Here is a 27,245-nt window from a genome sequence, read left to right as displayed (position 1 = left end):
TCAGCAGCTTTTTTCACAGATAACTTACTAATTTGAATCAGCGCGCTTAAACTGCTCATTATTTTTAATCAAAAAAGAAATCTAATGGTGATTATGATGTGACTTAAAAGATTACAATTTATTTCTGCAAAAAAATCACACTGAAAATGTGTATGTCAAAATACTTTGTTGTTTTACTCAGTGTGGGACATTTACATTTGGTTAATACTTCCACGACACTTGCAGTGATATCACATAAGAATCCATGATCATCTTAAACTAGCTAAGATAAATAAGACTGGTCTTGTTTGTCTTTGACCTTTGGACTGTAGACTGCAGAGAAGCAAAGAAAGTGACGTCATAATCGGTAACCAGCGCTCTCAGTGCCAGATCGTAGTTGTCGGACACATGAATACAGTTGAAAAAGTTCAGGATCAGGTTAAGTTTCATATCAACTGGTAGTGAACAGTTACACATTGTCCTTTATGATGTGCTTCAACTCAGTTTCTGTCTTCTCTGTCAGTGAGTAGTCAGGGTCAGGTCGGCACAGATGATGGAAACGCTGGAAATAGAGAGAAATATTTAACAAAACTTAACACTGTCCAGTTGAATTATTGCATAATTGTTAATGTTAAAATGGCCGAATGGGATGATGTAAAATTTGATTAAAAGGCCTATATTACACCATGCCATTTTTAAATTAAATATCACAGTCAGTTGCACAGTTGTCCCACCTGACTGAGGTTCCCAGTCCCAGTTCCCACTTTATACAGCGCACATCCCGGCACAAGCAGGATGGAGGAGAGAGCCAGTACCCAGCCCAACGCGTATGCCCAGGTTGGGTACACGTACCAGCGATTAAAGGTCAGAGGCTGGTACTCAACTAAAGAACATATAAAAGAGCCCTGAGAGAATTAAAAAAAAACAATTAAAACAGATTCAGAAGTTGTTTTTAAAGTATAGAAATGTATTCTAGCATAAAAATCCAAAGGTTAAAATAAATAGCAAAGACATATTCAAGTGTAGAGGAACAAGGACCATGGCTGTGGGGTTATTTGTCATGCAGATATGTAACATTGAAAGCCAACTCACCAGTGAGACCAGCGGTGTGAGATAGAGCCAGCAGATTTTAAAGAATGGGTTGGCATGCACACCTGTCATGTCCTCAATGATGCCATACAGCCGCTCCGCCCCTTCATAGGAGATGAGGTTGGAAGATCAGTTGGAGTGTAACATAGTTAACTTGCTGTTCACACACAGTAGAAACAACAATGATGCTACACACTCTACTGTCAGTAGTAATGTAGTTTTTATATAGTAGGGAAGGGGTTATATTAAGGATGGCTCCAGTGCATTGTCAAGCAGACTTTTAGGCACACTCAAAAAATCCAAGACACAGACGTGGCGGTCTAACTTCACAATTAAACATGACAGAGTTTACAGTCTTTTAATGTTTTCAACAAGTATTTTCGACATGTATTCTGTGTTAAGGAAGATGTCACTGATTTTGCTTTATCTAGACTTCAATGCATCCATTTCAGCAAGACTGTTCTTCCTGCGTTGACAAAAAACAAGCCCAAATGATGATAGTTTTCTCACATTTGAAATGACACCACTGCATCATATTGAACCGAACAGTGAAATTTGTGAACTGTTACACCCCTGATGATCAGTACAATGACCGGATCCAAGTAGATGCTTTTGAATGATTTAATATACTCACTTTTATACATGTAGGTTAGTTTGCTAGTTGTTGAGAATACCACCCAGCTAGTGAAAATATTTCAATATCTTCAGTTGTGATTCATCTTTTTAAACCTTTAACTTAGTGAATTCCCTAAATTCATGGAGTTTCACTATGAATTTGCTGGAGTGCCCCTTTAATAACAGCATACCTACCAAATATCCATCCCACTGCAAGGGTTTCAAACAAACAGGGAAAGAGGACGCAGGCTCCGTTGCAAGCGTAGTACTCAAACAGCTGAAAGAAGTATATCCCTCCCTGGAGACAACATCTATTAGACATGTGCTTATTTAAAGTCATAAGCTGAAAGCATCTTGTTAAAATGATAAGACAAAGTCATGATACATAGATTGTTACATTTTGGAGCCAATACACCGCCATAATGGATTAATGAATAATAAATGTAGATCTAACACAACATACTGACCTCAGTGATCATCACAAGCTGAGAGAAGAAGCACGTGAGGCAGAAGAGGACGAGGAAACGTTCCCGTCGGCCTGCCCTGCGCATCACCGTGGGAAACATATCTATGATGGATGTCATCACAACCTCCATGCCAACAAACTGCACAAGGGAACGGATGACACACAATATGTACATTTCCAAAAGTGAACATGTTCTTCCACAAAGAGTTCTTCCAGAGTGCATCTTACTTGTGTGTCCAGACCCAGGAGAATGATCATGACAAAGAAACAGATGGACCACAGTTGGGGAAGGGGCATCATGGCTACAGCCTGAGGGTATGCAATGAACGCCAAGCCTGGACCTGGAACACAACAATGCTAGATTCATCACCGTCTACCAACTGCCTTTGTTGTTTAATCTATTTAGCATCTATGACTCTGTAAAGTAACAGTTACATGCATCCACATGGTGATGCAATGGAAATATCATCAATCAAGTAACATAAACAACAACCTCCGCAGTCTGTCAAGATCGAGGGGACTGGTGAAGTTACTGGAAATCACAAATGGGTTTAAAATACCACACGAGGATGAGGCACTTAAAATCTCCTTGCATGCGTCTCTCCAGAAAATTACATTTGCAGAAAACACACTATGGAATTTAGAAGTATGAATCTGAGCACTGAATGACTAAGAAACAGACTGAGTCAGAGTCAGATGATGATTGAGGGACTCTAGCGTGTACTGATGTGAAATAAATATTTGGGTAGGAAAGAAAAGACATGAAGAGAGTGAAGCAACAAGGGAGGTACCATGAGGACATGAGTGAAAGTGAATGTGTGCATGAAGTTTATCTACTGTGTGAGTCCATGCACACACTGCCGTGGGGGCTGAGTAACTATGAATGCATTTGTCATGTCTCTAGTTGTCCTCAAGATGGCAGCAAAGCTTTTTAACTCCTGTCCGGTTAGACAACTGGCTGCGTCTTGAATGGCATTGTTCACATACTTGCCTGTGTACTATGCATGTTGCAAGAAGAAGCTGAAATAACTCAGATCATACAGCACTTTGTGATTTGCATGAAGTAAACAACAAACAGTGGCGACACTCAAAGAGGAGGTTAGTATATTGTTAGGTCTGAGATCACCACAGATCAAAGCAACATTGTTCATATTGTGTATCAAGCAGGCTGTGACAATGATGAGTTTATTTCTCCTGTTCTGCCAACACTGCCCCTACCATTCATGTGCGTATTGCATCTTGCGGACACACCATGTTATTTTCTGAGAATGCGCAAAACCAATGCTCCAAGGCAGCCATGCACATAAATGTATAGTTAAATCCAAACAGTCAGACTTGCTCCACACAGCTACATATTCCATGAGTACGGGGACTGACCTACTGGGACAGTTGACGTGGATATCTCTTTAAGACACATCACTATGTGGACCATGCACAGGCTTAAAAGTCCCAGGTGTGCGTGATTACACTGATGAACACTGATTGGAATTGTTCTCCAAGCCTTGCTCTGGAGATTCTCTTCACTCAGAGAGACAAGGTTACAGCCTAACATTCTCTATCATATTGAGACAATCTTTCTACACAGAGACATATTCCATATTTACGGGGACTCCACTGCAGGGAGACCAAGGAGACTGAGCAGATGCAGCGCCTCAAATGAGACATTCCCACCACCAGAGTGCCCTAAACATTGCATGTCTAAACAAACCCCCCCTGTAAAAGGTTTTATGCAAATATACATCGTACACATTTATTGGCTGTGACGCCCCTCCCACTGTCTTTGAGAATGCTCTAGCCAGCCTCATCAGGCAGTTGGCTGACATGGGAGGGTCGTTGCCTTGATTAGGCTCACCTGGGCCTCCAGGGTATATAAGCTGCCTCATGTGTTCACTGCCAGATGTTGTGTATCACTGCACAATGCTTGGGTGCCAGACACAGCCTTGAGCATGGTCTACTCTGCAAGATGCAAAGGTTGGGTGTGAAAGGATAAAGGTCCCTCAGATGGCCTACCTCTGGCTAGGCCAACTGACAAAGACACCTCCCTGTTCTGGCTAAGATGGGCCCACCAGTGCAGGGGCACAGTGATTATGTTGTCTATTGCATAGTGATGTCCAGCACCTGTTCCCCAACAACACATTCAAGTGTTAAAACCTGGCAAAAGTACATGGACATGACCATATAACAGATGCACAAAGCTTTGAGTGGCCAATCCCCCACCACACCGCCCAGGAGGCTGCTATGCCCCGGGTGGATTGCGGAGGGTGGAGCTGCATGTGCAAAAGGGCAAATGGCACCACTTGTACTGATCGAAAATGAGAGAGGCTGACTTAGAGGGATTCTTGCCTCTCTGTGCAAATGTTACCAACCCAGCCCTGGCATCCCTAGTATTTGGGTAGGCACGTCCTGATTTTCCAGCTGCGTTTATACAAATCTCAATGGGCAAATGTGTGCTTGTGACTGAAAAAGCATTACCCATAGAGTCCAGTAGAGGGAGGAGCCTATGTGAGCTTGAACATCATTTATGCTGAAGGCTGGGGTAGGCATCATTGGGCAAACATCCCATGATGAACTTTCAGCATATTGTAATTCAAATGGTCTTGAGAGGAATGTAGACGTTTGCGCCTCCTTTTGACTGTTGTTCCAAGCTTTAGAATATCTAACCAGTGCAGAACTCTTTGGCCAGTCAAAGGTCATTTCATAGAGAGGGTCTCCATTGGCTGGTCTACAGATGCAAATGTGCCTGCAAGTCCATTCTGTGAAACTTTCTACAGTGAAATAAATCATTTTATGGGAAACACTGGGTAACTGTATGGAGAGTGTGCATATATCTGTAGTTGTCAGGTGGGAGGGGCTTAGGACAGAGAGAGAAGAGAGGAGGGCTGCAGGAGGAGGGTGTATTTTTAAAGCAGATTTATGCCAACCTCAGATTTAAGGGATCATTGCTGAAATGATAGTTAAAAAACAACTCTTGGGCAGTAACAAGGTGCCAGAATGGTTTTACTATTTCTTAGTATCTCTGGTGATTTCGTTACCTGACTCAGCCACATCTGCAATGGGAACACCCTGCTGGTGAGCCATGAATCCCAGCACAGAGAAGACCGCAAACCCAGCTACCACACTGGTACCACTGTTCAGTAAACACAGCCACAGACAGTCTCTGCAAAACACAAAAACATGCACACTCAATCATGCGTTTGGTCATGTGTGTGCAAACATGAGTGAGTATGTGTGAGTGTTTGTATCTGTCTGCAGCTAATCTCACAAACTACTGAATTAATTACCCTAATATTTGTTCACACAACTGTTCACAACTCTACTGAGTGCACTTTTCTAGTTTACTATGTTACTGAGTAGCTCTTGTTCACCTCTCAGAAACATTCATGCGAGAGCATCAAGCTCAGCTGCACATTGATAAATACTTACTTATAGCAGTTGTTGTTGTAGGTGTTGTAGCTGCCCAGCACAACTAAGGTGCCCACACCCAAACTGTAAGAGAAGAAGACCTGAGAACCAGCCTCCATCCAAACCTGTTCCGAAAAAGAAACAGTAAGTTTGTCATCCTGAACATTAAACTGTTGTAGTATATCATGAAGCTCCAACCTGAGGGTCTGCGAGTCGTGAGGGTTCAGGCAGAAGATAAAACACTACTCCTTGTAGAGCTCCAGGAAGAGTGAGGCCACGAATCAAAAGAATTACCAACATCACATAGGGAAATGTAGCAGTGAAATACACCACCTGGGAAAGACAGTTTAAGACATTTGGAAATATACAATATACACTTTTACTACAATATGAGGACTTATATAAATACCTTTCCTGTAGACCGGACCCCTTTCCAGATACAAAAGTAGCAGATAATCCACATTGCGATTAGGCACAACAGCACCTCCCACCTGAAGCTGCCTATCTCCTCAATCCCCCCTGAGATAGCCAGCACTCGTCGTCTAGGAGGTAAAAAGATGGACAAAGAAATGTGTTATTGAGACTTGTAAGGGCTCATTTTGGGGCATTTTAAAGAACCCAGAGGTTCAAATTGTTAATCTGCGTGAACATACTCCCAGAACTCTGTGGCAGCAGAGGTTGAGTTTGTCTGGTTGGTCCATTCAGAGGTGTTATTTTGTGCTGAAAAGTCTACGCAGTCATCTGAAAGGAAAGTGAGAAAAAAAATTCCAACAATAATCACGAAACAGATGTATTATGACTTTTGTGGTTCAAGGGGAGGTTTAAGACAAGAGGTTTAAGGCTTAAGACTTTTTAACAAACAGCCTGAATTACAATCTTCTGGTGTGGAGTTTAAAAGATGCGAGCAGACAGTTGTAATATGGAGAAAGTTAGGATCCAGTGTTTCTGAAACTTGAACCATGTTACGGGGTTTAAGTCTCGTCCTTTGTAGCTTTCATTTTGACCAGTAATTTTTTTTTTTTATCTCTTACAAGTACCCCGACTTTATTAAAGAACAAAATTAAATCATTTCATGTAACACAGATGTCACTTGATTAAGTGCTAATATCTCCTATTTTAGCATTTGTATATTATGCAAATGCAAGAAATTTACATGCATTAATCACCTTGTATTGGCAACTTGTAAACAGTTTTACCATAACATAAAGAAAGAGTTCTTGTACAGCTTTCTCGGTTTCCTATAACAGCCTTGTGACTAAGCTCTTTGTAAAGGACGGAGCGGTTTTGCCTGGAAAACCCAAAGGTTGTGACATTTGTGCATATTCCCGAGTGCCTTGTCTGCTCCCCTATAGTGTGCAACAGTAGCTAACGTTAACTCAGCAATTGAGTCCGCCAATGTCAGCAATCAGCCAGCCCCCACCACAACAGAGTCCAGTATAAATATTAGCACTGAAAAAACGATTTATTTAGGGAAACCTGCCTGGCCAAATGGGAATGTGACTGACATTGGAGAAAAACTAGGGTCAGCAGCGGAATGGGATTTGGGGATTCATTAAAGGACCTTCGTTTGGTTTTAAGGATCAAAACAGACTCCGAGCTGGCTTTCTTTCTTACCTCATCTATCAACCCATGCTAGCTTGTGCCTACAGAGTATGAGTGCGAGCAACAGGATGCTGATTTTAGATCATTTAAGAGCCACCAGTGTCACTAATAACAAGGACTTTCTAAAAAAATTCCACATAGTACCTTTAATGCATGAGACAGTATGTGTTTTACCTGTGTTCCAGTAGTTGTTGCAGCTGGCCCAGGGCAGCTCTGAGCTGAAGGAGAACACCAGGTAGAGCAAAGCCCAGGACAGAATGATGATGTAGGTCATACAGCTGTAGAGGATGATCAGCAGCCCACTATAGCCAATACCTGCAGGGCCACATTTGGTGCATTCTGTTATAGATAATCATTATGAAAACCTGACCTCCTCCATTTATTCATTACCCAAACTGCTTAACAGTTAGGGTCATGGGAACCTGAGTTGCTGAATGTTTATTTGAAAGGGGAACCAGATCGATTTTAAAGTATGTTAACAGGTCTTGAGGAGGACTTCTGCATATGTGAAAAAAAGTATGTACAGAGAGCAAAATCTTAGGGATTGGCTCAGGTGATGTCACTTGAGTCAGCATGTGTTGGGGCTGAACTGAAGACTGCAAGTTTGAGAATGAAAAAACAAAAATCTGAGGGTGTGGAGGTAGAATGAAGTGATCTTTGCAGCCGGCTCATAATCTCTGCTTGAGGCTATGTCAGCCACCACTAGCATTACATATATATCTATTTACAAATGATGAACAGCCTCAGATGTCCGAAGAAATCTAAATGCAATTTTAAGAACTCACTGTAATTATAAATGTATTTTAGCTATATTTCTACCCCTGTGTAGAAATGCAAGCATCAACACACCCAACCAAAGTGGTGTATTTTGCACAATATTTAATGTCTTTAAATATGACCACAATAAGCCTTCACAAGTGCATCAATATTAGGTGTGCACAGTCATCCAGAGGGCCATATGTTTGACACCCCTAATTTAGAGTGTTTTTGGTGAATCTTCAATCTCAAAAAAGTCCGAAACAGCATACCTTCTGCCAGTGGGCATAGCTTCCTCCAGCAGGTGACGCCACCCTCCTGGGTGTACTGGCCTATAGTCGTCTCCAGCAGGAACAGTGGTACGCCACAGGTCACCACAAATACCAGATATGGCACCAGGAATGCTCCTGAATTTTCAAAGTATACAACAATGCATGCATCTACCATAGATTAAGGACAAGAAGTAGAGAGCATCATATTTGCTTACCCCCTCCATTTTTGTAGCAGAGGTAAGGAAACCTCCACACGTTGCCCAGTCCGACAACATTTCCCGCCACAGCCAGGAGAAACTCCACCTTACTGGCCCAATGTCCTCTCTCCTCCACCTTCGCTTGCTTGTGTTTTGTTGCACATTTTTTATACGACATTCCCAAAAGCTCAGTCTGATTGCAATGGTCCTCTTAACCAACATGCTTTGTGTCCAGGTCTTCTCTGTCTTTATATTTACTACTAATGTGTCATATAATCAGCAACTGCCTAACAGTTAATCAGTTCTTAGGTCTGTATAGGTACACACACCTAGGTATACAGTAGGTTCATTAAGTCTGTTTAAACATTCATACACATCTTGCACTACAAGCAGCTACCATCAGACACTGAAACACCTGGTTAAGACTGCTGAAAATGTCTATTCAAGGTCATTGGAGGGGCTGATATGGCAAAGGATAGGGGTGACTCATAAAGTCAAATTATTAGACATGTTTTATCTGCCACAAAGATGTACTTTTTTAATCTGTGTAGCTCAAACATATCTGTAGGGTTTCAGTGATATTACGTCCACTGCTATTTTCACTGTGATGTTAAATGATGTGATATGAAACACTGTGATGTTTTTGCTTTTTGTTAATGTTTTCATTTCCCAGGATGTGTCTGATAATTAATTTCAACAAAATGACATGCAGTTTGGGGCTGAAGTGCGTAAAGAGCGCAGAGGAGGAATGCGGAGCTTTATGTGTCTATTGTTTGGGATTCTTTAAGAATATTTCAAGCCTATTTAGAAGATAATTATATAGTTTAGAGCATGACTATTAAAAAAGAGAGGAGAATGGGGAGAGGAAGAGACTCTAACAAACAGGAAGGGTTCTCCTTTTATGTATTTTCAAATTTGATATCTAGAATCTCCTGGAACTTTTATCGCATTTTGCACAGATAAAAGTGATTCATTTTAGGGGCGCCCCAGTAGCTCACCCAGTAGCTGAGTCCATACTGCATCAGCCCGCATTCAAGTTCATCTCAGGGCCCTGTGCTGCATGTCCTTCCCTTTCCTCCCCCCTTCATATCTCTCTCACTATCGATAACACATGAAAAATGCCAAAAAATCTCTTAAAAAACTATTTATTTTAGACATTACTTGAATTATACAAGTTTTTAGTGCACATTAACCACACACCATTTTGGATCAAAATAGAAATCTGATGGTGATCACAATGTAACTATAAAGATTGTCCATTTTCTCTGCAAAAATATTAGTTTGAAAATGTGTTTTTTATGTGTTAAAATAGTTTGTCGTTTCACTCAGAGTGGGACACTAACAGAAGAAAACCGTGTCACCTTGCAGTGATATCACACGAGTAAAGTATCCATGATCAGCATGACGTAGACAAATAAATGAGACTGGTCTTGTTTGTTTTTGACCTTTGGATAGTAGACGGCAGAGAGGCAGAGGGAGTGACATCACAAACAGTAATCAGCTCAATCAGCGCCAGATCTTCTTGTACGGAGTTCAGGATCAAGTAACGTTTCATATCAGCTTAGTGGACAGTTACAGGTCTTCCTCTTTGATGTGCTGCAACTCAGTTTCTCTCTTTTCTGTCAGTGAGTAGTCAGGGTCGGGTCGGCACAGATGATAGAAACGCTGAAAATGGAGAGAAATATTAATCAAAACTTTTACAAAACTTTACACGGACCTGAGGAAAATATCAAAATCCCATGTATCAGTTAATGTTTTGCACATTTGTACTTTATCAGAAAAAGAATCATGAGGCAAGATCTGTGATCTCTATTTTGTAAGGTCTTAAACAGCATCTGATTTTTGGATGCTGTCCACAGCCACTTGAAGTATTGAAGTGGAAAAAAAAAGCCTTTCTATTATATTACACCATGCCATTTCGTGAAATGATTATCACAGTCAGTTACACAGTTGTCCCACCTGACTGAGGCTACCAGTCCCAGCTCCCAGTTTATACAGCGCACATCCCGGCACAAGCAGGATGGAGGAGAGAGCCAGTACCCAGCCCAACGTGTATGCCCAGGTTGGGTAAACGTACCAGCGATTAAAGGTCAGAGGCTGGTACTCAATTAAAGAGCATATAAAAGAGCCCTGAGAGAACAACAGAAATAGATTAATACATTTTTTTTTCAGTATAGAAATGTATTCCAGCATAAAAATCCAAAGGTTGAAATAAAGTGCAAAGACATATTCAGGTGTAGAGGAACAAGGCTATGGTAAGGATCAGAAACATGAAAACTCACCAGTGAGGCCAGGGGTGTGAGATAAAGCCAGCAGATTTTAAAGAATGGGTTGGCGTGTTCACCTGTCATGTCCTTAATGATGCCATACAGCCGCTCAGCCCCTTTATAAGAGATGACTCAGCATGATCAGTACATAATGGACAGATCTGACGAGATGTTTGTTTACCGACATTTCTAAACATAAAGATCAGTTTACTCTTTTTTTTTTAATCTTTGTGAGTTCCCTGAATTTATGGAGTTTCACTATAATATTGTTGAAGTGCCCCTTCAAAAACAGCACACCTACCAAATATCCATCCCAGTGCAAGGGTTTCAAACACACAGAGAAAGAGGATGCAGGCTCCGTTACAAGCGTAGTAGTCAAACAGCTGGAACACATACATCCCTCCCTGAAGACAACAGCAAAGGCATCTATTTGACATGGGTTTATTTATTTTACTTAATAACCTCAGATGTATAGAAGCCTATTCCTAACACCTTTGTTTCCCCACATTATCAAATATATTAACTTACATTTTGTAATAATTAAAATGTCATATAGGCTGAAACTATCTGACCTCGGTGATCATCACAAGCTGAGAGAAGAAGCACGTGAGGCAGAAGAGGATGAGAAAACGTTCACGTCGGCCTGCCCTGCGCATTACTGTGGGAAAGATATCCATGATGGACGTTGTCACCACCTCCATGATAACAAACTGCAGAGAGAAAGGATGAGTCAGAATAAGTACCTTTCCAAATCTGAACATGTTCTTCCACAAAGAACTCATCCGAGTGCATCTTACATGTGTGTCCAGACCCAGGAGAATGATCATGACAAAGAAACAGATGGACCAAAGCTGGGGAAGGGGCATCATGGCTACAGCCTGAGGGTACGCAATGAACGCCAAACCTGGACCTAGAACACAACAATGCTAGATTCATCACTGTCTACCAACTGCCTTTGTTTTCTAATTTATTTAGCATTTGCATCTGAGGTGGAGCAAGTTTTAACTTCTTTATATACAGTTAGCTGGCTTAGTTTAGTTTCCCAACCGAGAGAGAGGTCCCTCGAAAGGGTCACCAGATAAATCTGAGTGCCTGTGAGATGACTAATGGGAAAGTAAAGAAGTAAAAACAAAGCTCTGATACACAAGTTCCAAGCCATCACCACCTTGTTTTTTTTTTTGGAGCCAGATGTTAGCATATTTGATTGAGAAGGAGGATCTGACTCATAGACTGTTGTGACCCCTTGCTGACAATCTGTTGCTTGAAAAGGCCACACCCTGAATTCTGCATAACTTTAAGCTGTAATAAAATGTGAAAACATGACTTTTTACATTTGTCATATAGGGGGAAATAAGCTATAGAGACCAAATGGTTCTGTTGTACCAGGCTGGAAACATTTTAAAATGGGTGTCTGTAGGGATTGACTCCTATCTGCAACCGGCCTCAAATGGCCATTCAAACAACTGCAGTTTTTGGCACTTCTGCGTTGACTTCATTTTTCAGGTTGCTGCTAGGGCTAACTACAACAAACCACACAGAGGATTGGACTACAACACTCACAGAGATAGCATGACTTCACAGGTTAGACTCAGTGCTGCTGCTGCTTGCCACCAGCTGGCTGTGACATTACCTGACTCGGCTACATCTGCAATGGGAACACCCTGCTGGTGAGCCATGAATCCCAGCACAGAGAAGACCGCAAACCCAGCTACCACACTGGTACCACTGTTCAGTAAACACAGCCACAGACAGTCTCTGCAAAACACAAAACATGAACGTACTCAGTGAATTTATAGCATATAGTTGATCATTTTTCAATATGTCACTGTGTAGCTCTTGTCCCCTGGTGCATCTGTCAGAAAAGTTAATGTCACACAATGATAAATACTTACTTATAGCAGTTGTTGTTGTAGGTGTTGTAGCTGCCCAGCACAGCTAAGGTTCCCACACCCACACTGTATGAGAAGAAGATCTGAGCACCAGCCTCCATCCAAACCTGTTCCAACACAGCAACAGTGAGTAAGTTTGTCATCCTGAACATTAAACTGTTGTAGTATATCATGAAGCTCCAACCTGAGGGTCTGCGAGTCGTGAGGGTTCAGGCAGAAGATAAAACACTACTCCTTGTAGAGCTCCAGGAAGAGTGAGGCCACGAATCAAAAGAACTACCAACATCACATAGGGAAATGTAGCAGTGAAATACACCACCTGCATCACATAGGGAAATGTAGCAGTGAAATACACCACCTGGGACAGAAGACAACAGTGTAAGACATTGACAAATACACTGTATATACTTTTACTACAATATGAGGGCTAATATAAATACCTTTCCTGTAGACCGGACCCCTTTCCAGACACAAAAGTAGCAGATGATCCACATTGCGATTAGGCACAACAGCACCTCCCACCTGAAGCTGCCTATCTCCTCAATCCCCCCTGAGATAGCCAGCACTCGTCGTCTAGGAGGTAAAAAGATAGACAAAGAAATGTGTTATTGAGACTTTTAAGGAACTTTTTAATTTGTTCATCTATGAAGACATACTCCCAGAACTCTGTGGCAGCAGAGGTGGTGTTTGTCTGGTTGGTCCATTCAGAGGTTTTATTTTGTGTTGACAAGTCTATGCAGTCATCTGAAAGGACAGTGAGATAAAGATATAACAATAACCACAAAACAGGATAATGTATAATGTATTATGTGTCTCCAGGGGCTTCACAGAGACCTCACATTATACCAAACCACCTGCAACATTGGAGAGAACTTAAAAGATGTGGGGATTGACCAGGCAGAGAAGATCTAATGAAAGACACTGTCCAGTTGCATCATCAGGAATGTAGGATCAGTGTTTCTGAATCTTGACCCAGCCTCAGCCTCAGCTGTTTTCACTTTGACTAGTTCTTATAAAAATCAGTCTGAAGTCCCCCAACTTTGAGGAAGAGCAAAACTAAATCTCTTTTCATTGGAACAAACGTGACTGAAGTGTTGATATCTGCCATCATAACATCAGCATATCATGCAAATGTTTATACTCTGTTTAACAAGTCAACCTTTAGTGCATGAGACAGTATGTGTTTTACCTGTGTTCCAGTAGTTGTTGCAGCTGGCCCAGGGCAGCTCTGAGCTGAAGGAGAACACCAGGTAGAGCAAAGCCCAGGACAGAATGATGATGTAGGTCATACAGCTGTAGAGGAGGATCAGCTGTCCACCATAGCCAATACCTGCAGGGCCACATTTGGCACATTCTGTTATAGACAATCATTATGAAAACCTGACCTCCTCCAAGGGCGGCATGGTGGGGTAGTGGTTAGCACTGTCGCCTAACAGCAAGAGGGTTCCTGGCTCCAACCCATGCAGAGTTTGCATGTTCATTGTGGGTTCTCTCTAGGTACTGCGGCTTCCTCCCACAGTCCAAAGACATGCAGGTTAATTGGTGACTCTACTGCTCATAGGTGTGAATGTGAGTGTGAATGGTTGAAAAAGTTAAAAAAAAGAAACACTTTATTTTCTCTACTGTCTCTTCTTCAATAAGACTAATGCTAGGAGTGTAGCCTCAAGCAGAGATGATCAGCAGGCTGCAGAGGTTTGGTAAGCTCATTTCTGATTCCACACCCTCAAATTTTTTTAAAACTTGTAGTCTGCAGGCCAAACCCAGGCTGATTCAAGTGAGATCAGCTGAGGTGATTCCGAAGGTTTTGCATAACTCACTTTGGAGCAACAAAACGCTTTACACAACTTTTTTCACACATGGAGAAGTCCTGCCCAAGACCTGTTAACAGACTTCTTTGTGTGGAATCAATGGAGTTTTCCTTTAACATTAACATTCAGCAACATAGCTAAAAAAATTTCCCCCACCCCTTTTTAAATATTAATTATCTTCTTTTAAATCTTGTAAGGGTCACAGCAGCCTGTCACAACAGAACCAGTCTCCTCTCTGTCTAGTGTCACTGAATCCTCAATCTATAATAAAATCCTGAACAGCATACCTTCTGCCAGTGGGCATAGCTTCCTCCAGCAGGTGATGCCGCCTTGCTGGGTGTATTGGCCTACAGTGGTCTCCAGCAGGAACAGTGGTACGCCACAGGTCACCACAAATACCAGATATGGCACCAGGAATGCTCCTGAATTTACAAAGTATACAACAATACATACCTTTATGTACAGGAATTAACAAGTAGAGAGCATCATATTTGCTTACCCCCTCCATTTTTGTAGCAGAGGTAAGGAAACCTCCACACGTTGCCCAGTCCAACAACATTTCCCGCCACAGCCAGGAGAAACTCCACCTTACTGGCCCAATGTCCTCTCTCCTCCACCTTTGCGTGCTTGTGCCTTGTTGCACATTTTTTATTCAACATACTCAAAAGCTCAGTCTGAACCTGATCGTCCTCTTAACCTACTTTGTGTCCAGGTCTTCTCTGTCTTTATATTCACTACGTATTGTGGAAAGTAATAAGCAACTGCTTGATAGTCAATGAGTTCTCAGAGAAAATTAATTATCTCCAGGATGAGCAAGAAAAGCAGTCTCTAAACAAACATTAGAAAACTCCAAGTGTGAGAGCCACTTAGGCACAAAGTAATATTTGATAAAGTATTTCTGTTGTCCAGTATATGCAATATGTTCTGCCTATATTTAAGTTCATGCAACAGTTTAACAACAGTATATGGACAGGTTATGTGTATTTTAAGATTTATAAGTTAAAGGTTTGCAGTTTTTGTGTTCTGATGCTAAATGCAGTAAAGTATACTGTTTTGTTGCTTTACGACAGTTAATTGGGCTTTAGGGCAACCATGTGTGCAGCTAGGATGTAGAGGAATCTGCATAAGCGTGGATTGAAATAAGTTTTTGACCGTGTATAACGTGCATAACGTGTGTAGTAGCGTGTGCAGTAAGCAGGTGACAACGTGTACAGTTTGGGACTGCTTTATACTGGTATTGGACCAGGTTCTTTTTGTGCGTCTTCAAATAAAGCAACATCAACGTTTTCCCTGCCTCCTGTGGACTACTTGTGAGTAACACTGGGTTCCTCAAGAAGAGTGGATTAATTCATTGAACACGGGTCAGAACTAAAACAACTTACTGCAGATTAAGTGGCCGACAGTAGCAACTTGGACCTTAGTAAAAAAGGCCACTACACCAAGTCTCTTGTTTCCGCAACTTATGTTAAACTAAGTTAAGCAAGCATTTAGATTTCCTGTCTTAGCAAAGGAATCAAGTACATTTAATACATTTCTTAACCTCATTTAGCTAAAATATTCCTCAGGTGTGCCTACAAGTGTGAAAGTCTGAAATTATACCCGGAGGAGCTGTATGTGACAACCCAAATGTCCTCATCAGTTGGATCACACATTAAATGGACTTCATTCTGCCAGCTTCCTAGCACAGTCTGTGAACTGTGCGATTGAGGCCATGTGTGAATGGAGCAGGTCATTTTCCAGAGATTTCACTGTGTGCGAGTGGTCGTGTGATGACGTTTCTATCATGTGCCTTGCATGAAACTGGAAGAAAAAAAAACATCCACAGGTGAAGAAGAGGGGTCATTTACACAAGAGTCCAAAGAAAATGTCAAACTAAAGAGACGACAAGATTCTGGAATTTCTGTTGGTAAGGGCCCAATGCCAAAATCATCAGACATATTCAGTGAATGTCCACAGCTCCACATCCAGGGGTATGTAGACACGGGAGGGAAGCCAGTGAGACTGTGAGGAGGACCGTGGGCATGAACCCCGTTGACCTCCAGCCATCCCTCTGGTTCTCTGGAGCAGAACACAGCTTGGGTCAGAGGGACTTGCACTGTCCAGAGAATTCATGGCGTGCAAGTGGATGTGGATGACATTTCTATCATGTAGCCAGCACAAAGCCAAGAAAAAAACTGATATCCATGGGTTATAAAGAAGGGTAATTTACACAAGATAGCAACGAAAATGTCTAACTAGACAGACGACCAGATTTGGGAACTTCTGTTGGTAAGGACCGACACCGAAATCGTCACACAAATTCAACGAACAGAAGGAGACTTGGTTGTTTGTGACCAAATTATGAACAGGCTGTGTGATCTTGGTGTAATCCAAGTCATGTCTCGTCTTCTGCAATCTCCTGTTTTGTGCTGCATGTGTGAAAGGGGGAACTCCACACAATATCAGGGCCAATCTATTGCAACGCCTCCAGGGTTAGACCCTTTTGTGGGTTAGATTAACTGGATTAATAGCCATGAAAATACTATAGTTTCCTTCCCAGTATATCCACAACGACAGAGAAAATCCTCTTCACTTTGTGTCCGTTCGAAATAAAGGAGGAAAGGAATACATTGTTGTAAAGGAGACAGTTACTGTTTTTCAAATGATGTATTTTCAAAATGGATATCTATAATCTCTTGAAAATTCAACTGCATTTTTCACAGTTAGCAGTGATTTATTTTCAGGGTGCCTACACAACTTACTACATCAGCTCGTATTCAAGTCCAGCCCAGGGCCCTGTGCTGCATGTCCTCCCCTCCCTTTCTCCTTTCACATCTCTCTCTCATTATCAATAAAGTATGAAAAATGCTTTTACTTTTAAAAAAGTAATTTATTTTAGACATTATACAAGTTTTTAATGCACATTTTTCATTGCATTTAACTACTCACTATTTTGGATCAAAACAGAAATGTTATGGTGATGATGATGTGACAGAAAAAAAAATTCCTGCAAAAATATCAGTTTGAAACTGTCTGTTTTGTGTGTTAAAATGGTTTGTTGTTTCATTCAGTGTGCGACATTGACAGGAGAAATCTTGCGGTGATATCACACAAGTAAAGTATCCAAGATCAGCATGACGTAGCTAAAATATATAAAACTGGTCTTGTTTGTCTTTGACCTTTGGATTGCAGACTGTAGAGAAGCAGAGGAATTGATATCATAATCAGTAACCAGCCTACTCAGTGCCAGATCTTACATGTTAAACACATTATTGCAGGTGACAGAGTTCAGGAACAAGTAACGTTTCATATCAAATGGGAGTGAACAGTTCCATCTTACACATGCTCCGCCCTCTACTGGACTCTTTGGGTAATACTCCTGTAATCACCAGCATGCATTCGCACGCTGAGATTTTCATAAATGTAACCAGTCAATCAGGACATGCCTACCCAAATACATGAGAATCCCACAATGTACAAGGAGGTAGAGTCTCACTGTCAGACTGAGCAGCCTCCTCCATGGATGGAGGTGCCATTTCAAGAACTTCTAATGGCTCAGCGCAGACCATGCAGAGACCAATGCTAAGCAGCCACCAGCCTGCGAGGCCTGCCTGGCTCTGCCCAAGCAGTGGTGGGATCACTTAAGATGCTTTGAACTCGAGATTGACGTCAAAAGACCCCTGCTCCAACCACCTCACCACATTACCACATCTGGTCATCCCTCCAGACAATGGGAACTGCCCATTGTTCCGACCATATTAAAGTCATTGTTCCGAAGTCCCGTTGTTCCGAAATCATCATGATGCCCTGTGGTTAAGGTCTGGTTAGGTTTAGGCACAAAAACCACTTGGTTAGGGTCAGGAAAGATCATGGTGTGGGTTAAAATGAAAAAGAAAGTGACAAACACATAAGCTGTGAGCCTGCTTCGCCTCAAGCCTTTCCCAGCTGACCCAGAGCCGGTCGCGGCACACCATCAAGGCAGAAATACGCCTGCCGGGAGCGGTTCAGCACCGCGGACCATCGGACTAATGGGATGTCGGACCAATGGGCTGTCGGACCAATGACATGGACCCCAGACAATGACCTCATTTGTAGATGATGACATCCCATCAGTGTCCTGTATATCAGTGTCCCACGGGAGTCCACCGACAACATCTCTCCACTGAGACCTCCTGCTGGTGATGACTGTCTGCCCATGTCAGATAGAACAAAGGTTACTATATTGTAACCCTTGTTCTACTAGCACAGGCGGAGCCCTCCACTGAGGGGCCCTATCACTTGTACACCTCTCACTGAAGAGAGTTTAGGATGCTAGACAGCCTTCATCTATACTTTGGGGTCCACACGTATTTGGGTAGGCACGTCTTTATTGACCGGCTATGTTTCTCCAAATCTCAGTGGGCAAATGCATGCTCAGTATTGGAGGAGTATTACCCAAAGAGTCCAGTAGAGGGCTCTGCCTGTGCTAAGAGAACTAGGGTTACAATATCATCACCTTAGTTACAGATCTTCCTCTTTGATGTGCTGCAACTCAGTTTCTCTCTTTTCTGTCAGTGAGTAGGCAGGGTCAGGTTGGCACAGATGATGGAAACGCTGAAAACAGAGAGAAATATTTACTAAAAATTTACAGCAAAAATGTGACAAAACTTGAAACTTGACTCATTCTGCTGGGATTCTCAAAGAGTTTAAAAGTATACGGATATGATGATAAAATCAGTTGAATTGAAGACATGCATTGCTCCTTTGCTTTTTATACTCAAATCCCTTGAATCAGTTAATGTTTTTCTTAAGGATTTAAGAGAAAAAGAATAATTAAGCACAACTTTATTTTCCATTTCATAAGGTGTTAAATAGCATCTGATTTAAGGATGCTATTCGCAGCAAGTTGGATCACTGCATGATTGTTTGATAATGTCGAAACAGCCCAACAGAACTGTAAAATTAATTAAAATAAGAGAATTAATTCCTATTCATTATATTTCACCATGTAATTTCTTGAATTGATTATAACAGCCAGTTACACAGTTGTCCCACCTGACTGAGGTTCCCAGTCCCAGTTCCCAGTTTATACAGCGCACATCCCGGCACAAGCAGGATGGAGGAGAGGGCCAGTACCCAGCCCAACACGTATGCCCAGGTTGGGTAAACGTACCAGCGATTAAAGGTCAGAGGCTGGTACTCAACTAAAGAGCATATAAAAGAGCCCTGAGAGAAACAATACAAAGAGATTAAGAAATTTTCTTTTCAGTGTAGAAATGTAATCATAAAAAACAAGGATTCAAATGAAGTGCAAAGACATATTCAGGAGTATATGATAAGGACCAAGGTTGTGGGTTTATTCAAAGTGCAGATATGCAACATTGAAAGCCAACTCACCAGTGAGACCAGCGGTGTGAGGTAGAGCCAGCAGATTTTAAAGAATGGGTTGGCGTGTTCACCTGTCATGTCCTTAATGATGCCATACAGTCGCTCCGCCCCTTTATAAGAGATGATTTAGGATGATCAGTACATAATGGACAGATCGGACCAGATGTTTGCGAATGATTTGATATACTCACATTTCTAAACGTAAAGATCAGTTTACTCATTGCTGAAAATACTAATCAACTGGTGAAAACATGTGTATACCTTCAGTTCAGATTTTTTTTTTTTTTAATCTTTGTGAGTCCTCTGAATTTATGGAGTTTCACCATAATAATGCTGGAGTGCCCCTTAAAAAAAACAGTACACCTACCAAATATCCATCCCAGTGCCAGAGTTTCAAACACGCAGGGAAAGAGGACGCAGAATCCATTACAAGCGTAGTAGTCTAACAGCTGGAACACATACATCCCTCCCTGGAGACAGCACAGACATTCATTTGATGAGGGTTTGTTTATTTTGCAGAATATGTCAGTGTCAGATTTATGGTAGCCTATTCCTCACACCCTATTTTCATACTGCTTACAACATATCAAGTTGTATATGTTGCAATTAAGGAAGCTCTGGTGAAAGTTCTGACAGGGAGAAAACACTTTTCATGCTCCGGTAGTGAGTTTCTTTCTCACCCTGCCATTCACTCCTTGCACGCATGCTCACTCACTTCAGATGTCATTGTCATCAGCTGATTCGCAGTCAACCAATAGCACAGCGACACGCGGTCTTTGTCAGCCTATCGTCTTACTGCCCCACATTTTGAATATGAGTCTTTCTTGCTGTAGTCGTGTTCGCCCTCCACCTCCCCATCACCACCTAGTCTTTACGGATTCATCAGCCTCATATGCCTCAGCAGTCAGCAGCCTCAGCAGTCAGCAGCCTCAGAGTCAGCAGCTTCGTAGTCACCAGCCACCTTCACCACCAGTGTCTGGACTCCATGGGGGGATTTATCCTGCTGCCACTCAGATGTCCCTTGATCACAAATTATCTCCTTCTGGTGTCCAAGTGCCAAAGACTTCTGTTAAATCTTAATCAGCACAAATCATCTGTTAATCTGTACACTCATATTATGTATTAAATATTATCTTTACTTCATTCTTCAAGATTCAAGATTCAAGATAGCCTTTATTGTCATTGTACAGACACCTATACAACAAAATTGGGAGTGCGACAACCGAAGGTGCATTAGGAATAAATATAAGAGCAAAAATAAAACAAGTGGAGACAACCCAAGACAAACTAGACTAACGAGACAAGAGCATACAGGTCAAGTCATAATAAAAACAATAAGTAAAAAAATTGTATTGCACTTAATAAAAGAAGGTATTGCACTTAAGTCTGTAAGAGTCTGTAAAAGGAGGCATTAGTGACCCATGTGAGCATTGAGTGTCCTGACAGCCCACGGAAAGAAGCTGTTTTTCAGTCTGTTTGTTCTGCTCTTTATGCTCCTGTACCTCTTTCCAGAGGGCAGCAAGCTGAGCAGGTGGTGTCCTGGATGGAGGTGGTCGCGAATGATCTTCCTTGTTCGCATGAGGCATCGGGAGCTAGCGATGTCATCCAGGGAGGGCAAGGGACAGCCAATTGTCTTTTCAGCTGACCTCACCCTCTGCAGCCTTTTCCTGTCAGCCGCTGTGCAGCCAGCATACCACACAGTGATGGAGAATGCCAGCACGCTTTCAATGGTGGAGCGGTAGAAAGTCACCAGCAGCCTCTGCTCCAGTCTGTTTCTCCTGAGGACTCTCAGGAAGTGGAGTCGCTGCTGGGCCTTCCTCACCACCGCTGTTGTGTTTGCTGACCAGGAGAGGTCCTCGGAGATGTGAGTCCCCAGGAATTTAAAGATGGGGAGCCCCTCCACACAGTCTCCGTTAATGTATAGGGGAGTGGGGTCAGCTTTGTGCCTCCTGAAGTCCATGACCACCTCCTTTGTTTTTTTGGTGTTGAGAGCCAGGTTGTTTTTGGCACACCACTCTGCCAGCTGCAGCACCTCATCCCTGTAGGCCGACTCATCCCCTCCAGTTATGAGTCCCACCAAGGTGGTGTCATCCGCAAATTTAATTATTGCGTTGGTGGGGTGGGTGGGAGTGCAGTCATGGGTGTAGATGGCATACAGGAGAGGGCTCAGCACACAGCCCTGTGGAGAGCCGGTGCTGAGCATGAGGGTGGGGGAGCTGTGGGCGCCGATCTTGACAGTCTGTGGGCAGTTGGTCATAAAGTCTTTAATCCAGGCACATGTGGCAGGGGGGAAGTCCAGGGCAGCCAGCTTGCCCACAAGGATGTCGGGGATGATGGTATTGAAAGCCGAACTGTAGTCGACAAATAGCATCCTTACAGTGGTCCCTGGGTGTTCCAGGTAACTCAGAGCAGTGTGGAGAGCTGTGGAGATGGCATCATCAGTGGACCTGTTTGCTTTGTATGCAAATTGATGTGGGTCAAAGGCAGGAAGAAGGCAGTCTTTGATGTGCTGTGACATCAGTCTCTCAAAGCATTTTGCAACTACTGGCGTTAGTGCAATGGGTCTGTATGTCTGTCTGTCTCTCCTTATTGAATTGCTGTTATAAAGATCAGGCCTGGAGAAGGAACTGTCTGAGGAGGAGCAGGGAGGAGGTGGAGTCTGGTTTGAAGTGAGAGTGTATGGGTTGGGTTCAAGTATGAGTCCATTTCCTACACTACCTGCAGAAGAACCCTGGGCTTCCTAGCAACAATTGTTTGACTGAATAAAAACCAGCAGCACTGACTTGTGCCAGACTTCCTGGTGTACAACCACAGTAAATCGTAATTGACATGGATTCTTCATTGTGTTATTGTGTCTGACCGTGCAGCCATAGTGTTCATTCTAACTCCTGGTAACCAGGAAATCCTAACAGCCCTGAGGATATTTTACAAATACAATGCTCAGAGCATCTTGTTATAATGATAAGACAAAGTCATGACATAGAGATTGTCACATTTTGGAGGCAGTCCACCACCATGATAGATTAATAAATAATAAATATGCATACAACACAACATACTGACCTCAGTGATCATCACAAGCTGAGAGAAGAAGCACATGAGGCAGAAGAGGATGAGGAAACGTTCCCGTCGGCCTGCCCTGCGCATCACCGTGGGAAAGATATCTGCAAAGGATGTCATTACCACCTCCATGGCAACAAACTGCACAGAGAAAGGACGAGACACAATATGTACGTTTCCAAATGTGAACATGTTCTTCCACAAAGAAATCATCCAAGTGTATCTTACTTGTGTGTCCAGGCCCAGGAGAATGATCATGACAAAGAAACAGATGGACCAAAGCTGGGGAAGGGGCATCATGGCTACAGCCTGAGGGTATGCAATGAACGCCAAACCTGGACCTGGAACACAACAATGCTAGATTCATCACCGTCTACCAACTGCCTTTGTTTTTCAATTTAGCATCAATGATATGCATCCACACGGTGATGCAGTAGAAATTTTATCAATCAAGTAACATATAAACAACAAGAATGGATGGACAGGACGCTGAGACTGGGCTATTCTTTCCAGCCCTGCTGCATTCATCCTCGTTCATGGGTACCAAGACGGTGAATCTATCCTAGAAGGAGGAGACAGATTACCTCTCAGCAGAGATCCAGAACCAGTTACAGAAACAGGCAGTGTCTGTCGTCCCCACTCACGACAGATAAAAAGGGTTTTACATCATGTGCTTCCTGGTTCCTAAGAAGATGGGAGTGTTCAGACCTATTTTGGATCTTCACATCTAGAAGATCCAAGATTCTCCATCCAGAATGAGGTGATGCTCTGTAACATATATGCACAGGAAGAGTAGGTTGCAGCTGTCTGAATATCTCTGGTGATTTCATTACCTGACTCGGCCACATCTGCAATGGGAACACCCTGCTGGTGAGCCATGAATCCCAGCACAGAGAAGACCGCAAATCCAGCTACCACACTGGTACCACTGTTCAGTAAACACAGCCACAGACAGTCTCTGCAAAACACACCAAAAAGTGTGTATACCATGATTTCATAGCATATAGTTGATCATTTTTTAATATGTTACTGCGTAGCTCTTGTCCTCTGGTACATCTGTCAGAAAAGTTGATGTCGGAGCATCAAGCTCAGCTGCACATTGATAAATACTTACTTATAGCAGTTGTTGTTGTAGGTGTTGTAGCTGCCCAGCACAACTAAGGTTCCCACACCCACACTGTATGAGAAGAAGATCTGAGAACCAGCCTCCATCCAAACCTGTTCCAACACAGCAACAGTGAGTAAGTTTGTCATCCTGAACATTAAACTGTTGTAGTACATGAAAAAGCTCCAACCTGAGGGTCTGCGAGTCGTGAGGGTTCAGGCAGAAGATAAAACACTACTCCTTGTAGAGCTCCAGGAAGAGTGAGGCCACGAATCAAAAGAATTACCAACATCACATAGGGAAATGTAGCAGTGAAATACACCACCTAGGGGAAAAGACAACAGTGTAAGACATTAAGAAATATACTGTATACACTTTTACGACAACATGAGGAGTTATAGGCTAAATACCTTTCCTGTAGACCGGACCCCTTTCCAGACACAAAAGTAGCAGGTGATCCACATTGCAATTAGGCACAACAGCACCTCCCACCTGATACTGCCTATCTCCTCAATCCCCCCTGAGATAGCCAGCACTCGTCGTCTAGGAGGTAAAATGATGGACAAATGTTTTATTGGTACTTGTAAGGGGTCAGTCTGGGACATTTAAAAGATCCTAGAAGCTTGGTTTGTTCATCTACGTGGACATACTCCCAGAACTCTGTGGCAGCAGAGGTGGTGTTTGTGTGGTTGGTCCATTCAGAGGTTTTATTTTGCGTTGAAAAGTCTATGCAGTCATCTGAAAGGACAGTGAGAAAAATAATAATAATAACGATAACAGGATGATGTATAATGTATTATGTGTCTCCAGGGGCTTCACAGACCTCACATTATACCAAACCACCTGCAACATTGGGGGGAACTTAAAAGATGTGGGCATAAAGAGGTCCAAAGAAAGACACAGGACCTCTGTTGCTTTCATTTTAACCATAAATCAACACAGATGCCACTTGATTAAGTGTTGGTATCTCCTATCATAACATCAGTACATCATACCAATGTTCATGCTTTGAGACAGTATGTGTTTTACCTGTGTTCCAGTAGTTGTTGCAGCTGGCCCAGGGCAGCTCTGAGCTGAAGGAGAACACCAGGTAGAGCAAAGCCCAGGACAGAATGATGATGTAGGTCATACAGCTGTAGAAAAGGATCAGCTGCCCACAATAGCCAATACCTGCAGGGCCACATTTGGTGGTTATAGACAATCATTATGAAAACCTGACCTCCTCCATTTATCCATTACCCAAACTGCTTAATGTCGGGATCATGGAAACCTGATCACATGTAGCTACTAAAGCTGCTCTGAAAATGACAAAAACAGCCCACTGTACAGACAGTACTTTGACGTGGACTAAGATTTTACCCACGTTTGTAGCCTAATATTTTCGTAAGTATCAATCAATCAATCAATATCAGTTATTTTTTATAAGTTCAATTTTTAAAAATTATTTTGAAGCATTTGTTTGTTGTAAAGAAACTTTCTTGTCTTTAATTTTTGTAATAAAAGATAAAGTCAGGCACAGTTACAGTTGATTTTTAAGTTTTAGAAGAGCACTCTTAGCATTTTGCTTATATTTGTAAAATCAATCGAGAACAAATTGAATTAATCAACTTGAACAAATATGAAGATCAAAACCTCTGCTTTCTCCTAGGTGGGGTTTTCACAACAAAACAAACCTCTTCTTCATCCTCAAAAGAAGCCACTAATGAAACTATCAACTTCTGGAGCTAATCAATCAATTAGTGTTGTAGAGTGTCACTGAATCCTCAATCTATAATAAAATCCTGAACAGCATACCTTCTGCCAGTGGGCATAGCTTCCTCCAGAAGGCTATGCAGCCTTGCTGGGTGTACTGGCCTACAGTGGTCTCCAGCAGGAACAGTGGTACGCCACAGGTCACCACAAATACCAGATATGGCACCAGGAATGCTCCTGAATTTACAAAGTATACAACAATACATACCTTTATGTACAGGAATTAACAAGTAGAGAGCATCATATTTGCTTACCCCCTCCATTTTTGTAGCAGAGGTAAGGAAACCTCCACACGTTGCCCAGGCCAACAACATTTCCCGCCACAGCCAGGAGAAACTCCACCTTACTGGCCCAATGTCCTCTCTCCTCCACCTTTGCTTGCTTGTGCCTTGTTGCACATTTTTTATATGCCATTCCCAAAAGCTCAATCTGAACCCGATCGTCCTCTTAACTTGCATGCTTTGTGTCCAGGTCTTCTCTGTCTTTATATTCACTACATATTGTGGAAAGTAATAAGCAACTGCTTGATAGTCAATGAGTTCTCAGAGAAAATTAATTATCTCCAGGATGAGCAAGAAATACAATCTATCAACAAACATTAAGAAACTCCAACTGATGTTAAACACAAGTTAAACAAACACCTAGATGTCCTGTTTTAACCAAAGGGATCAAATCCATTTCTTAACCTTGTTTAGCTAAAATATTCCCACAGAAGCATCAAAGTGTTTCAAGGCCATAGCCATAGCCAACACTGGGGGGGACCAAATCTGCTGAGGGGGTCTGGGTATATGAGAACACAAATGTCCTCATCAGTTGGATCACACTTTAAATAGACTTCATCCTGCCAGCTTCCTAGTACAGTCTGTGAACTGCGCGAATGAGGCCATGAGTGGAGCAGGTCATGGTCCAGAGATTTCATCATGTGCGAGTGGTCAAGTCGATGACGTTTCTATCACGTGCCTTTCAAGAAACTGGAAGAAAAAAGTTTTCCCAGTAGGTGAATGCTCCTGACATGGACAATCTCCTGCTGTGTGCTGCATATGTGAAAGGGAATCTCCACACGATGTCAGGACCTGATTATCCAGACTTTGAGCATACCAGAATGTTCAAAATGTCCTTCAAAACACTTTGAAGCAGGTGATACAATAATTTCATACCAGGCCTAAAACAATTCTTCACCAAATTTCTCTCAGTCTTTCTCTCCGTCCGTAGCCAAGTTGTAAAAGACAAATGGGTTAACGACAAGACAGTTAAATCCTGCATTTGAGGTGAAGTGCAGCTGGTTGGTTTCTCAGTAAGTTCTTCTATTGTGTCTGTATGATGTGTCTGTCACAGCCTGCATTCTGCTCCCCGTTTCTCCCTCATGGGCCTCATGTACAAAGACTTGTGGATTTCCTACTGAAACATGGCGTACGCTTAAATCCAGGAAACGTCATATGCACAAAAACATCCAGATGTATGAATCTGTGCGTACGCATGAATCCAAGCACATTTCCTTTGTACATCCCAATCAACGTGGAATTGAGTGCACATGTTGGAGTACCCGACACCTCCCTGTCCACGCCCAAATCAAATGGGCCCTGCACCTGAGATTCCCCTCTCTGCACGATCAGAAAACTAAAACAAAAGAATGAGTAAGA

At 42.4% G+C, this 27,245-nt stretch overlaps 1 protein-coding gene across 6 annotated transcripts; it reads right to left on the bottom strand.

Moving 5' to 3' along the window:
• Nucleotides 1-152: 152 nt before the first annotated feature.
• Nucleotides 153-26,051, bottom strand: LOC126399151 (sodium- and chloride-dependent GABA transporter 2-like). Of its 6 annotated transcripts, XM_050058995.1 has the most exons (15): nucleotides 25,860-26,051; nucleotides 25,648-25,782; nucleotides 24,883-25,023; nucleotides 24,504-24,591; nucleotides 24,264-24,396; nucleotides 24,044-24,178; nucleotides 23,863-23,966; nucleotides 23,582-23,706; nucleotides 22,977-23,089; nucleotides 22,752-22,889; nucleotides 20,056-20,158; nucleotides 19,698-19,798; nucleotides 19,356-19,526; nucleotides 18,817-18,914; nucleotides 17,209-17,514 (listed from the first exon to the last, which is right to left on the bottom strand). In XM_050058995.1, exons 1-14 carry the CDS (start codon nucleotides 26,017-26,019, stop codon nucleotides 18,822-18,824), a joined length of 1,740 nt encoding a protein of 579 aa, XP_049914952.1. In that variant the 5' UTR covers nucleotides 26,020-26,051; the 3' UTR covers nucleotides 17,209-17,514; nucleotides 18,817-18,821. The 6 variants fall into 6 exon arrangements, with proteins under 6 accessions (XP_049914958.1, XP_049914964.1, XP_049914974.1 ...); XM_050059001.1 differs by lacking the exons at nucleotides 17,209-17,514; nucleotides 18,817-18,914 and adding an exon at nucleotides 153-541; XM_050059007.1 differs by lacking the exons at nucleotides 17,209-17,514; nucleotides 18,817-18,914; nucleotides 19,356-19,526; ... (10 more) ...; nucleotides 25,648-25,782; nucleotides 25,860-26,051 and adding exons at nucleotides 153-541; nucleotides 714-884; nucleotides 1,072-1,172; ... (9 more) ...; nucleotides 8,182-8,316; nucleotides 14,842-15,060.
• Between the last annotated feature and the right edge of the window lie 1,194 nt (nucleotides 26,052-27,245).

The sequence above is a fragment of the Epinephelus moara genome, chromosome 2 (genome assembly GCF_006386435.1).
Source record: "Epinephelus moara isolate mb chromosome 2, YSFRI_EMoa_1.0, whole genome shotgun sequence".
Lineage (NCBI taxonomy): Eukaryota > Metazoa > Chordata > Actinopteri > Perciformes > Serranidae > Epinephelus > Epinephelus moara.
The sequence above is the reverse complement of the archived record's forward strand: the minus strand, read 5'-3'. Positions and strand labels throughout refer to the sequence as shown.

What these genes read in the sequence shown, in the direction of transcription:
- LOC126399151 (XM_050059001.1), bottom strand. Translation starts at nt 26,019, where the DNA reads ATGGCATATAAAAAATGTGCAACAAGGCACAAGCAAGCAAAGGTGGAG. An exon ending in TCCTGGGCCTGGACACACAA is followed by an intron (nt 22,890 to 22,976) that starts GTAAGATACACT and finishes TTCTCTGTGCAG; the next exon opens with TTTGTTGCCATGGAGGTGGT. An exon ending in TCACACCGCTGGTCTCACTG is followed by an intron (nt 19,527 to 19,697) that starts GTGAGTTGGCTT and finishes TGTTTCTCTCAG; the next exon opens with GGCTCTTTTATATGCTCTTT.